The following is an 18,955-nucleotide window of genomic DNA, read 5'->3' as shown; positions in this document are numbered from 1 at the left end:
GGAAATTCAATCAACTAGAACATTGGTAGGAACCTTTTGTCTAAGGTTCTCATTAAAAGCAACAAAGTCTAAAGATTGAAAGTGCATTATTTCCTCTTGATCAAAGAGGATTGCCTCTATGGGAGGGCGGCCAGCGTCCACCCTATAGTGCGCAAAGATTTCTTTGGCCTCTTTTATGATAAACCTGAACTCACGAGCAAAAAAGATAGTAGCGGCACGCTTAACAGAAGAGTGCTCAATATTAGAAAATTCTTGGAAAATCCTTTGTATGCAAGGATGCATGTGCATAAATTGCCTTTCAAGTTCAACTACAAGCATGGCGATAGCGTCCGCAAGACTACTAGTTCTATGATTATGTATTGCTATACAACTCTTGTTTAAGATATTTTGCAGGAAAACTTCTCTATAAATGGGAAGGTCCTTACGTTATCGAGGAGGTCTATCGTTCCGGTGCCATAAAAATCAACAACTTCGAAGGCACAAATCCGAGGGTGTTGAACGGTCAAAGAATTAAACATTATATCTCAGGTAGTCCTATAAATATTGAAACTAATATTATTGAAACCGTAACCTCGGAGGAATACATAAGGGACACTTTCCAGAATGTTTCAGACTCCGAGAAGGACTAGGTATGTGGTACGGTAAGTAAACCGACTCCAAAACAGTTCTAATGACAATATTTCTTCGTTTTGGAATATTTAATAAAATAGGAAAATAAGAAGCAGAACGGAAAGGACACGAGGCTCCCACGAGGGTGGGAGGCGCGCCCTACCCCCCTGGGCGCGCCCCCTGCCTCGTGGGCACCTCGTGTGCTCTCCGGACTCCGTTTTCTTGCATGATACTTCTTTTGGTTGGTAAAAATTCATTATATAATCTCCCGAAGGTTTTGACCACCGTATCACGCAAATATATCTTGTCTTTGTTTCGAGCTATTTTCTGTCATGGTTGTCAAGGCCAGGCATTATATCGTCTCCCTCCTCCAACAATAGTGACAACGATGCTGGGATAATGAAGATAGAGCTGAAGAGGGAAGAACCTATGGAGATCAACAAGGATGAAGGGATCAAGAAGGCCATGGAGGACCAAGTTCCGGCAGCTGAAGACATCCTTCAACTTGATCACAATCTTCTTACCCCAACTGAGATCGAAGCTTTCAAGATGATTGAGTTAGCTCGTATACAAAACAAGTATCTCACACATGAAAATATTTTGTTGAAGGAGCATATCATCGCACTCAAGGGCATTATCCGCAACCTGGAAGACCTCCTATGCTCAATGTGCGACTATCCATCATCACCAACACCCTCTTCGCCGACAAAGAAGGAGATATAATCACATTGGTATGGGCACTCCCCTTAGCAACTTCCAAGCTTGGGGGAGTGCCCCGGTATCGTATCACCATCACAACTTTTATCTTTACTGTTTTTCTTAGTTCAATCCTTTTGGTAATATCTTGATCTAGTAGAATAAAGTTTTAGTATGATCTAGTAGTGAGTTTTGCTTTATGATCCCTCTATGTAATCGAGTCTGTGAGCTATATAATAAAGATTAGTGTTGAGTCAAGGGCTTGATTATTTTGCTATGATCCTGAGGGAATTAAATAAAATAAAAGAGAAGAAATAAAAAGAAACAAAGAGATCATATGGATCTTATGGAAAGTAATGAGCTCACATATAAAGAGTATGATGAATAAAAGTTGTTGAGAGTTGACAAACATAGTTTTGGTCATCGTTGCAATTAATAGGAAGTAATAAAGAAAGAGAGGTTCACATATAAATATACTATCTTGGACATATTTTATGATTGTGAGCACTCATTAAAGTATGACATGCTAAGAGTTGATGTTGGACAAGGAAGACAACGTAATGGGTTATGCTTTCTTATATCTGAGATAAATTATATTGTCATGGATCATTCAACATGTTGAGCTTGCCTTTACCTCTCATGCTAGCCAATTTCTTTGCACCAAGTAGAGATACTACATGTGCTTCCAAATATCCCTAAACCCAGCTTTGCCATGAGAGTCCACCATATCTACCTATGGATTGAGTAAGATCCTTCAAGTAAGTTGTCATCGGTGCAAGCAATAAAAATTGCTCTCTAAATATGTATGACTTATTAGTGCGGAGAAAATAAGCTTTATACGATCTTGTGATATGGAAGAAATAAAAGCGATAGACTGCATAATAAAGGTCCATATCGCAAGTGGCAATATAAAGTGACGTTCTTTTGCATTAAGATTTTGTGCATCCAACCATAAAAGCGCATGACAACCTCTACTTCCCTCTGTGAAGGGCATGTCTTTTACTTTTATCTTCTACCTTACATAAGAGTCATGGTGATCTTCACATTTCCTTTTTACATTTTATCCTTTGGCAAGCACAATATTTTGGAATTATCATGATATATATAGCTAATTGGATGTGAGTCTTCATGAACTATTATTGTTGACATTACCCTTGAGGTAAAACGTTGGGAGGCAAAACTATAAACCCCTATCTTTCTCTGTGTCCGATTAAAACTTCATACCCATAAATATTGCGTGAGTGTTAGCAATTGTGAAAGATTAAAAGATGGTTGAGTATGTGGACTTGCTGAAAAGCTCTTATATTGACTCTTTCCTATGTTATGATAAATTGCAATTGCCTCAATGACTGAGATTAGAGTTTGTTGGTTCTCAATGAAGTTTATGATTCATACTTGAAATTGTGATTGAATTGTTACTTTAGCATAAGAGATCTCATGACAATATATATATGTGTGTGTGTGTGTGTTGTTGTTGTTCTAAGAATGATCATGATGCCCTCATGTCCGTATTTTATTTTTATCGACACCTCTATCTCTAAACATGTGGACATATTTTTCGATTTCGGCTTTCGCTTGAGGAGAAGCGAGGTCTAAGCTTGGGGGAGTTGATACATCCATTTTGCATCATGCTTTTATATCGATATTTATTGCATTATGAGCTGTTATTACACATTATGTCACAATACTTATGCCTATTCTCTCTTATTTTACAAGGTTTACATGAAGAGAGAGAATGCCGGCAGCTGGGATTCTGCGCTGGAAAAGGAGCAAATATTAGAGACCTATTCTGCACAGCTCCAAAAGTCCTGAAACTTCACGGGCATTATTTCCAGAATATATAAAAGATACTGAGCGCAAGAAGTACCATAGGGGGGCCACCCACCAGCCACGAGGGTGGGGGCGCTCCCTACCCCCCTAGGCGCGCCCCCCTGCCTCGTGGCCCCCTGGTGGCCCTTCGATGCCCATCTTCTGCTATATGGAGTCTTTCGTTGAGGAAAAATCATAAGGAAGCTTTCGGGACGAGACTCCGCCGCCACGAGGCGAACCTTGGCGGAACCAATCTAGGGCTCTAGTGGAGCTGTTTTGTCGGGGAAACTTCCCTTCGGGAGGGGGAAATCATCACCATTGTCATCACCAATGATCCTCTCATCGGGAGGGGGTCAATCTCCATCAACATCTTCACCAGCACCATATCCTCTCAAACCCTAGTTCATCTCTTGTATCCAATCTTTGTATCCAAACCTCAGATTGGCCTGTGGGTTGCTAGTAGTGTTGATTACTCCTTGTAGTTGATGCTAGTTGGTTTACTTGGTGGAAGATCATATGTTCAGATCCATTATGCATATTAATACCCCTCTGATTATGAACATGAATATGCTTTGTGAGTAGTTACGTTTGTTCCTGAGGACATGGGAGAAGTCTTGCTATTAGTAGTCATGTGAATTTGGTATTCGTTCGATATTTTGATGAGATGTATGTTGTCATCCCTCTAGTGGTGTCATGTGAACATCGACTACATGACACTTCACCATTGTTTGGGCCTAGAGGGAGGCATTGGGAAGTAATAAGTAGATGATGTGTTGCTAGAGTGACAGAAGCTTAAACCCTAGTTTATGCGTTGCTTCGTAAGGGGCTGATTTGGATCCATATGTTTCATGCTATGGTTAGGTTTACCTTAATACTTCTGTTGTAGTTGCGAATGCTTGCAATAGGAGTTAATCATAAGTGGGATGCTTGTCCAATTAAGGACAATACCCAAGCACCGGTCCACCCACATATCAGATTATCAAAGTACCGAACGCGAACCATATGATCATGATGAAAACTAGCTTGACGATAATTCCTATGTGTCCTCGGGAGCGCTTTACATCATATAAGAGTTTGTCCAGGCTTGTCCTTTGTTACAAAAAGGATTGGGACATCTTGCTGCACCTTATTTACTTTTATTACTTGCTACTCATTACTAATTACCTTATCACAAAACTATCTGTTATCGATAATTTCAGTGCTTGCAGAGAATACCTTGCTGAAAACCGCTTATAATTTCCTTCTGCTCCTCGTTGGGTTCGACACTCTTACTTATCGAAAGGACTACGATAGATCCCCTATACTTGTGGGTCATCAGCGCCAGAAATGGCTCGTTGTCGGGAGTAAAATCTTGACTTGACTTGGCGCGAATCTCCCCGGCAACGGTGCCAGAAATCCTTCTTGCTACCTCTTGAGCACTGTGTTGGTTTTCCCTTGAACAGGAAAGGGTGATGCAGTAAAGTAACGTAAGTATTTCCCTCAAATTTGAGAACCAAGGTATCAATCCAGTAGGAGATCATGCTCGAGTCCCACGCACCTACACAAACAAATAAGAACCTCACAACCAACGTGATAAAGGGGTTGTCTATCCCTTCATGGTCACTTACGAGAGTGAGATCTGATAGATATGATAAGATAATATTTTTGGTATTTTATGATAAAGAGAAATAAAGATGCAAAGTAAAATAAACGGCAATAGAAATAACTAAGTATTGGAAGATTAATATGATGGAAGATAGACCCGGGGGCCATAGGTTTCACTAGTGGCTTCTCTCAAGAGCATAAGTATTACGGTGGGTAAACGAATTGCTGTCGAGCAATTGATAGAATTGAGCATAGTTATGAGAATATCTAGGTATGATCATGTGTATAGGCATCACGTCCGCGACAAGTAGACTGAAACGATTCTGCATCTACTACTATTACTCCACACATCGACCGCTATCCAGCATGCATCTAGAGTATTAAGTCCATAAGAACAGAGTAATGCTTTAAGTAAGATGACATGATGTAGAGGGACAAACTCATGCAATATGATATAAAACCATCTTTTTATCCTCGATGGCAACAATACAATACGTGTCGTTTCCCTTTCTATCACTGGGATCGAGCACTGCAAGATTGAACCCGAAGCTAAGCACTTCTCCCATTGCAAGAAAGATCAATCTAGTAGGCCAAACCAAACTGATAATTCGAAGATACTTTCAAAGATAAACCAATCATACGTAAAAGAATTCAGAGGAGAATCAAATATTGTTCATAGATAAACTTGATCATAAACCCACAATTCATCGAATCTCGACAAACACACTGCAAAAGAAGATTACATCGAATAGATCTCCAAGAGAAATGGGGAGAACTTTGTATTGAGATCCAAAGAGAGAGAAGAAGCCTTCTAGATAATAACTATGGACCCGTAGGTCTGAAGTAAACTACTCACACATCACCGGAGAGGCCATGGAGTTGATATAGAGGCCCTCCGTGATCAATGCCCCCTTCGACGGAGCTCTGGAAAAGGCCCCAAGATGGGATCTTTCGGGCACAGAAGGTTGCGGCGGTGGAATTAGGTTTTCGTGGTTCTCCTGGATGTTTGGGGGTACATGGACATATATAGGAAGAAGAAGTAGGTCGGTGGAGCAACAAGGGGCCCACGAGGGTGGAGGGCACGTCCAGGAGGGTAGGCGCGCCTCCCTGGCTCGTGGCCTCCTCGATCACGTTTGTTGAGAGAATCACGTTCCCGAAGGTTTCATTCCATTTGGACTCTGTTTGTTATTCCTTTTCTACGAAACCCTAAAATAGGCAAAAAAACAACAATTTGGGCTGGGCCTCCAGTTAGTAGGTTAGTCCCAAAAATAATATAAAATTGTAAAATAAAGCCCATTGACATCCAAAATAGATAATATAATAGCATGGAGCAATCAAAAATTATAGATACATTGGAGATGTATCATCACTAGGGCCCGAGTGCCATGATTTCATATCTGAACCTATTATGTTTTCATGAATATATGTGAGTTATTAATCCTATCTTGCAAGTCTATAGTCACCTATTACGTGTTATGATCCGTTAACCTTGAAGTGACAATAATCAGGATACTTACCAGTGATGACCGTAGTTTGAGGAGTTCATGTATTTACTAAGTGTTAATGCTTTGGTCCGGTACTCTATTAAAAGGAGGCCTTAATATCCCTTAGTTTCCAATAGGACCCCGCTGCCACGGGAGGGTAGGACAAAAGATGTCATGCAAGTTCTTTTCCATAAGCATGTATGACTATATTCGGAATACATGCCTACATTACATTGATGAACTGGAGCTTGTTCTGTGTCACCCTATGTTATAAGTGTTGCATGAGGAATCGCATCCGACATAATTATCCATCATTGATCCATTGTCTACGAGCTTTTCACATATTGATCTTTGCTTAGTTACTTTTCCGTTGCCACTGTTACAATTACTACAAAACTGCTACTGTTACCTTTGCCACCATTACCACTATTATCATATTACTTTGCTGCAGATATTAAGTCTTTCAGGTGTGGTTGAATTGACAACTCAACTGTTAATACTTGAGAATATGCTTTGGCTCCCCTTGTGTCGAATCAATAAATTTGGGTTGAATACTCTACCCTCGAAAACTGTTGCGGTCCCCTATACTTGTGGGTTATCAGCGACCGGGCGACAAAGGCAGCCCAAACGGCCGCTGTTGCTTCTCAGGTGGTGGCAGCAACATCTGCCTCGGGGATAGCAACTAGCGAGAGCGGCACAACAGTTGTTCGTTCCGCAGCAGCGACCTTAGCCCTGATGGAGGCCGCCCACAACCATGTCGAGGCTGCCCACACCCAGCTCCTGGCGGTCACGGCACAAATCGAACGAAGCTTCTCCGACAACGGTCAATAGCCCACGGCCGAAGAGCTGGCAATCATCAAGAGTGTTCGAGCAGCCGTCCGTTCATCCGCCGCATACCTTGCGACGACAGAGCCCGTCCAAGCCCAGATTGCGTCCGCCCACGCCCAGCTCGTGGCGGCCTTTTCGAAAGAGATGGTGGACATGGATGGCGAGATGCTTGCTGAGTATGGTGCGATGGATGCCATGGAGCCCCTTCCCCAGGAGAGCGTCGGGCGCGAGCTGGACATGGAGGCGGCGGCAGAGATCGACGAGCACCAGCCGTAGTAGTACTCTTTGTTTTGTTTAATTAAGAGCGCTGGTCTTTAATTTGTTAGAGTAATGTTTAGGCCAGCTATCTCTGTTTAATTGCTGAACTTGCTCAATTAAGAAGTGTGGGTGTACTATAGTCTCCTTTGTGTACCCAAATTATGCAATGACGTGGATGACCACTGTAACCATGGAAATTCAAACCAAAACTTTTGACGTTCAAACTCATCACACACGGGTGAAGCTATCTAAATCGTTTGTGATGTCCACATATCGTACACAGTTTTGAATAAGGGACCGTGTCTGATGACACTTTGCGCGTCAGATTTTTGGCTGAAGCGATTCCAAGTTTTTGGTTTCCGCAGAAATATCTACCTCCCCGCCCCCTCCCCCTTACCAAAAGCCACATTTCCCCTATTTTCGCCTTCCTTTCCAAGTTGAAACCTTCACTCCTTACTTGCAGCGCCGCCTCCTCGTCGGTGACCCTCCTTCATGCTGCTCGGCCTCGTCTATCCAGGCATGTAATCCACACCCAACCCCCATCCTCCTCCTCCTTCCACATCCCACATGCCCCGACCGCTGGCGTGAATGCGACACCTTCCACCCAAATCACCGACCCCTCCACCAAACAAGCGCCGCCCTAAGCCATGGTGCACGCAGTATAGCCAGGATCTCAAGGAGCATTTGGCAGCGGAGAAGCAAATCGCGACCGCACGCGCGGATGAGGTCGCGATGGCTGCCATTCGTGCCGACCCCCAGATCTTGGAGGAGCGCCTTGCCATTTGCTAGCTACACCGGTTAAGCATGCTCGATTTACCCGTTGCGTGTGCTGCTCCTACCTTTCCTTCACAAATTCTAGTGAATTGTGCTATCTAATTTTACCATGCAATCTGTTGCTCTAGTGTATATGTTCTATATGTCGTGCAGTGTGGTGCTCACTTATTAACTATTTTGTTAATTAGTTGTCGTCTTCAATTAACTGTTTGGTCCAATTCTGCAAATGTGATGTTCAATTCTTCAGGCTGCAATTTTGTATTGTCTTCCATGTGAGAAATAAATCGAATTTATCTTTACAAAGTACATGAGAAACAAATACAATTGCTATATTTTCAAGTTGTCAAGCATGCTTGGTTTGGTTATACATTGTGCAATGTGGTGCTTAGTTAACGTTTGGTTCATTTGTGTTGTGGTGTTTAGTTAACAGTTTGGTTCAATTCTGCAATGCGATGTTCAATAGTTGTGGGTGCATTCTATTATTGTATACCATGTGAGGAATAAATTGAATCTGGCTATAGTAAATACATGAGAAACAAATACAATTGCTACAATTGGCTATAGTTAACTATTTCGTTAACTTTCTGATCTTCTAGTAGGAGTATGTTATATTGTGCAATGTGGTGCTCAGTTAATGTTTGGTTCATTTGTTGTGGTGTTTACTTAACTGCTTGGTTCAATTCTGCAATGCGATGTCCAATTGTCGTCGGTAGAATTTTGTATTATTGTGCATGTGGGGAATAAATCAAATTTGGTTGCACTTAATACATGGGAAGCATATACAAGTGCTATATTTCCTAGTTCTTAATCATGCTTGGTTTGGGTAAATGGGTTTTCCGTGTGGCTTGAATTAATCTGATGAATCTGCAATGTGCTTATTTTTCATCAACATATTTTACTGATAGCATGTGAACCCTTACTTTACCTGATGTTTAACTACCTTATATGTGTTGCGGGGAAACAATGGGAAGCAATGAGGTTTACAATCGAGGTTAGCACGTGCATGGTCCGTTCTCTAATAGCACATTATTGTGCAATTGAAGGAACCATTCTAATATTTTGGTTTTTAACAATTTGGTCTTGCACGTGTAGGTCCTGCTGTCAGAGGTTTTGACCCACTGTTCGCCCCTTTTTGCATATGGGGAAATGAGTTGTCCATGAATATCAATCAAATCAAGAAACTCAGAAAGATTGTTAGGATAAACAAATTAGTGACAAAAAACAACAAGATCTTTGTCTGCACAATGAAGAAGACATCAGTTCACTACAAGATCGTACTAACTATTATACCTTGCCTTTTTTTATTCCTTTGTCCCATTTCCAATATAGAGAAGATATTTATGCACATCCTTATTTTCAGGCCTTTCCAAAGCAGTTCACTGATGATTACCTCTCAAACCACCTCTATGGTCAGGAGGCGAGGAAGGTTTTCATACAACACTCACAGTTCAATATTGAAGTGTTCCTGAAGAGGACGAAGGACGGATGGTCAATCATCCACAGGCACTGGCCTAAAGTTGCAAAGACCTTCAACATGAATGAAGGCTCAATATTCGCCTTCTGCTTCAGTAGTTTTCCAGATGAGATGCATCTGTCTATATACCGTATATGATGCTAATTTCGAAAGGTTCTACATGTTGCATGTGGAACTTGCTGCAGGTGCAGTTGTGTAATGGGGTAGCTGAGTGCTGAAGCTATATCATGTTGTACTCTGATGTATTTCAATTACGAAATTCTGCTTCCTTAATATGGAGATGAAATATATTATGTGCTTAATATGAAATGTCAATTAGATTAATAAATGGATTATGAATAATTGGATTATTAGCATGCTAATGGCGAATTAGCCTGCTAATCGGGTTTTGCTATTCCAAACGGTTGTTGAAAAAATACCATGGGCGATGACCTCAGGCAACGCACACCGTTTCTAGGAATAAACCGTGTTGGATCAATGAACAATCACACATGACTTTCTCTTAAAAACTGTTAGCGTTAGGCCACCTTGCGCAAACGTTTACCACATAAAACCTGTGTGTGATGGACAGCCTTTGCCACACAGTTTTTTCTACGGACCGTGTGTGATACATTCAATAACGCAAATGATTTAACGGGAAAAATTGTGTGTGATGTACCTGTGAACGGAAACGTTTTCCTTGGAGCGACTGTGTGGGATGTACATACGAACGGAAATGTTTAGCGGGGACTGACTGTGTGGGATGTACTTGCGACCAGAAACAATTTCGCCGTATAATTGTATTTCTTTAGCTCTACTGTACGTGTTTCCGTATTTGAGTGCTGGTCGGTCGCACACGACCTCATTTTGCCGAGCGTGTGTGCTAGGAGGGCATATCCCCGACGGTTTCTGGGTCGTGTGGGAAGGACCCCCCCTATCGCCCACACTCACTTGGCGATGGTTACAAATGTCATCACGGAAAGGGGTTAAAAACCGTTTGTTTAGGACCGGCACACACCTGTGTGCTAGTGTTTCTATAATTCCGAAATCTTTATATGATGTGCTTGGTCTTACTAATCTTGAAGAATGTTCTTTGAATTTGCACTTGGCGGATTCTATTATTAAAAAGCCTATGGGAAGAATTAATGATGTTCTTATTCTTGCAAATAGGAATTATGTGCCCATAGATTTTATTGTTCTTGATATTGATTGCAATCTGTCTTGTCCAATTATTCTTGGTAGACCGTTTTTACGCACTATCAGTGTCGTGATTGATATGAAAGAAGGCAATATTAAGTTCCAATTTTCTTTGAGGAAGGGTATGGAACACTTCCCTAGAACTAGAATTAAGCCACCTTATGAATCAATCATGAGGGCATCTTATGGATCTCGAACCAAAGATGACAAAACTTAGATCCTTGCTTTATGCCTAGATAAGGGCGTAAAACTATAGCGCTTGTTGGGAGGCAACCCAATGAATAAAATTTATTTTTGCTTTTTTTTATGTTTTTGTGTGTTAGCACAATTATGATATGTGTTTTGCTTGGAGCATCTTGTATGATATGAGTCTTTGCTTGTTTTATTTTGTCTTTTAAGTCATCAATCCTTGCTGGACACACCTATTTGAGAGAGCCAAAATTATGGCATGACTTGTTAGAATTGCTCTCTATGCTTCACTTAAATCTTTTATGAGCTAGGACTTGCTCTAGTGCTTCACTTATATCTTTTTGAGCATGGTGTGCTTAGTATTTTTGAAGAAATGCTCTCTTGCTTCACTTAGATTTATTTTAGAGTTAGTAAAATTTTGAAGAAATTCTCTCTTGCTTCACTTAAATTATTTCATGAGAAAGAACATTTCTTATGCTCATGATCTTCACTTATATTTGTTTGAGCTTATGAAAAGCAACACAAGAAAATTAGTCCCAAAGTGATAGGTATCCAAAAAGGATAAAGAAAAAGAAAAAATATCATGAAGATCGTTGGACAAAATAAACTTGATTCTTAGTGATAATTTTGAGATATGATGATGTGATATGTGAGTTATGTTGATGAGTAATTATGCTCTAGTAGGAATATTGGTGTTAAGGTTTGTGATTCCCGAAGCATGCACGTATAGTCTCTCATTATGCTATGATGTTGGAGCATGATTTATTTTTGATTGTCTTCCTTATGAGTGGCGGTCAGGGACGAGCGATGGTCTTTTCCTACCAATCTATCCCCCTAGGGGCATGCGCAGTAGTACTTTGCTTCGAGGGCTAATAAACTTTTGCAATAAGTATATGAGTTCTTTATGACTAATGTGAGTCCATGGATTATACGCACTCTTACCTTTTCGCAATTTGCTAGCCTCTACGGTACCGTGCATTGTCCTTTCTCACATCGAGATATGGTGCAAACTTCGCAGGTGCATCCAAACCCTGTGATATGATACGCTCTATCACACATAAGCCTTATTATATCTTCCTCAAAACAACCACCATACCTACCTATTATGGCTTTTCCATGGCCATTCCAAGATATATTGCCATGCAACTTCCACCGCTTCCGTTTGATGACTTTAGCATTCACAGTCATATTGCTTTGCATGATCATATATCTGACATAGTAGTTGTGGCTCAGCCAACGTTCATCATTTTTCATACATGTTACGCTAGATCATTGCACATCCTGGTACATGCCAGAGGCATTCATATAGAGTCATACTTTGTCATAGGTATCGAGTTGTAATTTTTATTTCTTTTGAGTTATAAGTAAATAGAAGTGTGATGATCATCATTATTCATTTTTAGAGCAGTGCCCCAGTGAGGAAAGGATGATGGAGACTATGATTCCCCCACAAGTCGGGATGAGGCTCCGGACAATGAAAAAAAGAAAAAGAAAAGAAAAAGAAAAAATAAACAAAGAGAGAAGGGGCATTGTTAGTATCCTTTACCACACTTGTGCTTCAAAGTAGCACCATGTTTTTCATATGGAGAGTCTCCTATGTTGTCACTTTCATATACTAGTGGGAATTTTTCATTATAGGATTAGATGCACACCCACTTAGTTTTTATATTGAGCTTTCGTACACTTATAGCTCTTAGTGCATTCGTTGCATGACAATCCCTACTCCTCACGTTGATATCGAAGGATGGGCATCTCCATACCCCGTTGGTTAGCCGCATCGATGTGAGACTTTCTTACTTTTTGTCTTCTCTATATTTACCCCTATCATCATACTCTATTCCACCCGTAGTGCTATATCCATGGCTTCCGCTCATGTATTGCGTAAGAGTTGAAAAAGCTGAAGCGCGTTAAAAAGTATGAACCAATTGCTCGGCTTGTCATCGGGGTTGTGCATGATAAATACTGTGTGTTAAGAAGACAGAGCATGACAAGACAATATGATTTTGTAGGGATAACTTATTTTAGCATTGGTATTTTGAAAGACATGGTTGCTTGTTGATATGCTTGAGTATCTAAATTATTATGTCAACACTAGGCTATTGCTTTGAATCACATAAAAAGTCCAAATGTCCATGCTATAAAGAAAATAATATGATATGACATGTTAAACATCACTCCACATCAAAAAATTTGTTTTTATCACTTACCTACTCGAGGACGAGTAGGAGTTAAGCTTGGGGGTGCTGATACGTCTCCAACGTATCTATAATTTTTTATTGTTCCATACTGTTATATTATCAATCTTGGATGTTTTATAATCATTTTATATCATTTTTTGGTACTAACCTATTGACATAGTGCCAAGTGCCAGTTCCTATTTTTTCCGTGTTTTTTACATCGCAGGAAATCAATATCAGACGGAGTCCAAATGCCACGAAACTTTACGGAGATTTTTTATGGACCAGAAGGAACATGTTGGGCCCTGGTTGCACCTGGGGGAGTCCCGAGGAGGGGACAACCCACCAGGGCACGCTAGGAGGCCCAGGCGCGCCCTGGTGGGTTGTGCCCACCTCGGGTGCCCCTCGGACCGCCTCTTTGTTATATAAATACCCCAAAAATCTCAGAACCCTAGGGGAGTCGACGAAATATTCATCCAACCACTGCAGAGTCCGGAACCACCAGATCCAATCTAGACACCATCTCAGATGGGGTTCACCACCTCCATTGGTGCCTCTCTGATGATGCGTGAGTAGTTCTTTGTAGACCTTCGGGTCCGTAGTTAGTAGCTAGATGGCTTTCTCTCTCTCGCTGAATTCTCAATACAATGGTCTCTTGGAGATCCATATGATGTAACTCTTTTTGCGGTGTGTTTGTTGGGATCTGATGAACTTTGAGTTTATGATCAGCCATATCTTTTTATATCCATGAAAGTTATTTGAGTTTCTTTGATCTATTATATGCGTGATCTCTTATAGCCTCGTATTTCTTCTCCGATATTTGGGTTTTGTTTGGCCAACTTGATCTATTTATATTGCAATGGGAAGAGGTGCCCGGTAGTGGGTACGATCTTACGGTGCTCCCAGTGACAAAAAGGGAACCGACATGTATGTATCATTGCTACTAAGGATAAAAAGATGGGATCTATATCTACGCAATAGATAAACGGATCTTCTCTACATCATGTCATCGTTCTTATTGCATTACTTCGTTTTCCCATGAAATTAATACACTAGTTGCATGTTGGATAGCGGTCGATGTGTGGAGTAATAGTAGTAGATGCAGACATGAGTCAGTCTACTAATCTTGGACGTGATGCCTATGTAATGATCATTGCCTGGATATCGTCATAATTATTTGAGGTTCTATCAATTGCCCAACAGTAAGTTGTTTACCCACCGTTTGCTATCTTTCTCGAGAGAAGCCACTAGTAAAACTTACGACCCCCGGGTCTTCTTTCTCATATATTTGCTTGCGATCTACTTTTCCTTTGCATTTTTATTCAGATCTATTAAACCAAAAATACAAAAAAAATACTTTGCTGCACTTTATTTTATTTGCGATCTATTATTTCAATCTATTACAATCTTTGGCATCGTTACCCGAAAGGGATTGACAACCCCTTTAACACGTCGAGTTGCGAGGTGTTGTTTACGTTGTGTTGCTTGATTCTCCTACTGGTTCGATAACCTTGGTTTCTTCACTGAGGGAAATATCTACCGTCGTTGTGCTGCATCATCCCTTCCTCTTTGGGGAAATACCGACGCAGTCCTAGCAGACATGAGCTTTTCTGGCGCTATAGTCAGAGAGCAATAAGAGACCAGCTCCGGTGGCTCCGGCACCCAAAGCCTCCAAAACACCGGCACCTCCTCAGGATCCACGCACCAAGCCCTCAACTTGAACAACGACAGATCCTCCTTGCTGGCCGTCTCTGGCACCAAGCTATATATCAAGCACGCACTTCCAAGAAGCTCTGCCGCCGTCTCTTGAGCCCAAGCATGGGACGGGACACCCTCGATCATGACATTAACCTGAACCCGCATCAGCCTCGAAGCCGCTTGCGCCTGCCTAAGCCATGGCTTGATGAAGAACTTGACACCAAGATGCTTCAGTGCCCTTTTCCTGAACTCGTGCGCCGCGAACACAACAAAGAAATCTTCCGGGTGGAACTTGTGGACTGAAAAACGAAACCTTTGAATCCCCAGCTGCGCCGAGATCGCCACCGCCGCATCCTCGCAAGAAACGGCCGGCCGCGCCCCGCCCACATACATCACCACCACCAGATGTAGCCGGCGCTCGAGATCATCCATACCCTCAGAGCGCTGCAGCATGCAGATTTCGGACGGCACCACCGGCAAGGCCGCACCCGGCGGCACAGGGTGAAGGTTGGGTGCAACTAGCGAGAGCGGCGCCACCGGCGCGCTCTACCTAGGCTCCGACAACCTCTGTCGTATGGCCGGTGCCTGCCTGGGTGCCTCCGACTTGCGAGCAACCTTGGCAATCACCGCACGGCGCAGCTCCTCCGCAGAGATGGGACTGCGTGGCTCCTGGCACTGGGATGAAACATGCCTGGTGTGGCCGCAGCGGATGCATAGAGGCTCGTTGGTGCAGTCTTGATGCCGGTGACCATCCTCGAAACACCTGAAGCATAGGCCGATCTCTCCCCTCCTCCCATGGCATCTGGATCCCACAGTCCCCCATCGGTCTCGTCGGCATTCCCGAGGGAGCGGCCTATCGTCTCGGGGCTGGGGCTTTCGGGGTCGCCAGGCTCGGCGCGCTCCTCCTCGGCCACTGGTGGTCAAGCGGCCAGCCCCACGCCGGCACAAGCGGAGGGCTGGCACCGGCCGGGCCCCTCCCACAAGGCCATGTGCCGGCGGCGTCGTGCTCTCAGGAGGCAGGATCTGACGCCGCTTGATGTATACTACACAACCATCTTCTTGTAGACGTTGTTGGGCCTCCAAGTGCAGAGGTTTGTAGGACAGTAGCAAATTTCCCTCAAGTGGATGACCTAAGGTTTATCAATCCGTAGGAGGCGTAGGATGAAGATGGTCTCTCTCAAGCAACCCTGCAACCAAATAACAAAGAGTCTCTTGTGTCCCCAACACACCCAATACAATGGTAAATTGTATAGGTGCACTAGTTCGGCAAAGAGATGGTGATACAAGTGGTATATGGATGGTAGATAATAGTTTTTGTAATCTGAAATTATAAAAACAGCAAGGTAACTAATGATAAAAGTGAGTGTAAATGGTATTGCAATGTGTGGAAATAAGGCCTAGGGTTCATACTTTCACTAGTGCGAGTCCTCTCAACAATACTAACATAATTGGATCACATAACTATCCCTCAACATGCAACAAAGAGTCACTCCAAAGTCACTAATAGCGGAGAACGAATGAAGAGATTATGGTAGGGTACGAAACCACCTCAAAGTTATTCTTTCCAATCAATCCGTTGGGCTATTCCTATAAGATTACTTCAAAGGGGAAACTCGATTCATTACAAGAGAGAAGAGGGGGAGGAGAAACATAAGATCCAACTATAATAGCAAAGCTCGCGATACATCAAGATCGTGCCAAATCAAGAACAGGAGAGAGAGAGAGATCAAACACATAGCTACTGGTACATACCCTCAGCCCTGAGGGAGAACTACTCCCTCCTCGTCATGGAGAGCACCGGGATGATGAAGATGGCCACCGGAGAGGGATTGCCCCCTCCGGTAGGGTGCTGGAACGGGTCTAGATTGGCTTTCGGTGGCTATGGAGGCTTCTGGCAGCGGAACTCCCGATCTATTGTGCTCTCGGATGTTTTTAGGGTATATGGAGATATATAGGCGGAAGAAGTACGTCAGGGGGGGCACGAGGGGCTCACGAGGGTGGAGGGCGCACCCAGGGGGTGGGCGTGCCCCCCTGCCTCGTGGCCTCCTCGTAGAGCCCCGACGTGCACTCCAAGTCTTCTGGGCTTCTTTCCTTCCAAAAATAAGTTTCGTGAAGTTACATGTCAATTGGACTCCATTTGATTTTCCTTTTCTTTGAAACCCTAAAACAAGGTAAAAATAGAAACTGGCACTGGGCTCTGAGTTAATAGGTTAGTCCCAAAAATGATATAAAAGTGTATAATAAAGCCCATAAACATTCAAAACAGTAAATAATATAGCATGGAGCAATCAAAAATTATAGATACATTGGAGACGTATCAGCATCCCCAAGCTTAATTCCTGCTCGTCCTCGAGTAGGTAAATGATAAAAATAGAATTTTTGATGCGGAGTTCTACTTGGCATAATTTCAATGTGATTCTTCTTAATTGTGGCAAGAATATTCAGATCCATAAGATTCAAGACAAAAGTTCATATTGACATAGAAATAATAACACTTCAAGCATACTAACTAAGCAATTATGTCTTCTCAAAATAACATGGCCAAAGAAAGTTCATCCCTACAAAATCATATAGTTTAGTCATGCTCCATTTTTGTCACACAAGAATGCTCTCATCATGCACAACCCCGATGACAAGCCAAGCAATTGTTTCATACTTTAGTAATCTCAAACCTATAAACTTTTACGCAATATATGAGCGCGAGCCATGGACATAGCACTATGGGTGGAATAGAATAATGAGGGGGTTATGTGGAGAAGACAAAAAGGAGAAAGTCTCACATCAACGAGGCTAATCAATGGGCTATGGAGATGCCCATCGATTGATGTTAATGCAAGGAGTAGGGATTGCCATGCAACGGATGCACTAGAGCTATAAATGTATGAAAGCTCAACAAAAGAAACTAGTGGGTGTGCATCCAACTTGCTTGCTCACGAAGACCTAGGGCACTTGAGGAGGCCCGTTGTTGGAATATACAAGCCAAGTTCTATAATGAAAAGTTCCCACTAGTATATGAAAATGATAACATGAGAGACTCTCTACTATGAAGATCATGGTGCTACTTTGAAGCACAAGTGTGGTAAAAGGATAGTAACATTGCCCTTTTTATTTATTTTCTTTTTTTTGGGCCTTTTTTTTTCTTTGGCCTTTCTCTTTTTTTGGGGACAATGCTCTATTGAAGGATGATCATCACACTTCTATTTATTTACAACTCAATGATTACAACTCGATACTAGAACAAAGTATGACTCTATATGGATGCCTCCGGTGGTGTACCGGGATATGGAATGAATCAAGAGTGACAAGTATGAAAAAATTATGAACGGTGGCTTTGCCACAAATACTATGTCAACTTCATGATCATGCTAGCAATATGACAATGATGAATGTGTCATGATGAACGGAATGATGGAAAGTTGCATGGCAATATATCTCGGAATGGCTATGGAAATGCCATAATAGGTAGGTATGGTGGATGTTTTGAGGAAGATATAAGGAGGTTTATGTGTGAAAGAGTGTATCATATCACGGGGTTTGGATGCACCGGCGAAGTTTGCACTAACTCTCAATGTGAGAAAGGGCAATGCACGGTACCGAAGAGGCTAGCAAGGATGGAAGGGTGAGAGGGCGTATAATCCATGGACTCAACATTAGTCATAAAGAACTCACATACTTATTGCAAAAATCTACAAGTCACCAAAAACCTCGGCACTACGCGCATGCTCCTAGGTGGGTATATTGGTAGGAAAAGACCATCGCTCGTCCCCGACCGCCACTCATAAGGAGGACAATCAAATAACACCTCATGTTTCAAATTTGTTACACAACATTTACCATACGTGCATGCTACCGGACTTGCAAACTTCAACACAAGCATTTCTCAAATTCAAAACTACTCAACTAGCATGACTTTGATATTATTACCTCCATATCTCAAAACAATCATCAAGCATCAAACTTCTCTTAGTATTCAAAACAATCATAAGAAGATTTTACTAATCTTGAATACCTAGCATATTAGGATTTTAAGCAAATTACCATGCTATTTAAGACTCTCAAAATAATCTAAGCGAAGCATGAGAGATCAATAGTTTCTATAAAACAAATCCACCACCGTGCTCTAAAATATATAAGTGAAGCATTAGAGCAACAACAAACTACTCCGAAAGATATAAGTGAAGATCAATGAGTAGTTGAAT

The 18,955-nt window shown here is 42.1% G+C and overlaps 1 protein-coding gene across 1 annotated transcript in view; it reads right to left on the bottom strand.

Moving 5' to 3' along the window:
• The window catches only part of LOC119354086, a 67,250-nt gene extending 52,062 nt beyond the window's left edge, over positions 1 to 15,188 (bottom strand). Inside the window, exon 1 of the mRNA XM_037620790.1 lies at positions 14,640 to 15,188. Coding sequence (XP_037476687.1) covers positions 14,640 to 15,188 — 549 coding nt within the window. The remainder of the gene's footprint in view (positions 1 to 14,639) is intronic.
• Positions 15,189 to 18,955: the final 3,767 nt, after the last annotated feature.

Source organism: Triticum dicoccoides, chromosome 1A (assembly GCF_002162155.2).
Source record: "Triticum dicoccoides isolate Atlit2015 ecotype Zavitan chromosome 1A, WEW_v2.0, whole genome shotgun sequence".
In the NCBI taxonomy this organism is placed as follows: Eukaryota; Viridiplantae; Streptophyta; class Magnoliopsida; order Poales; family Poaceae; genus Triticum; species Triticum dicoccoides.
Note: the sequence above shows the minus strand (reverse complement) of the source record. Positions and strands in the feature narration are given on the sequence as shown.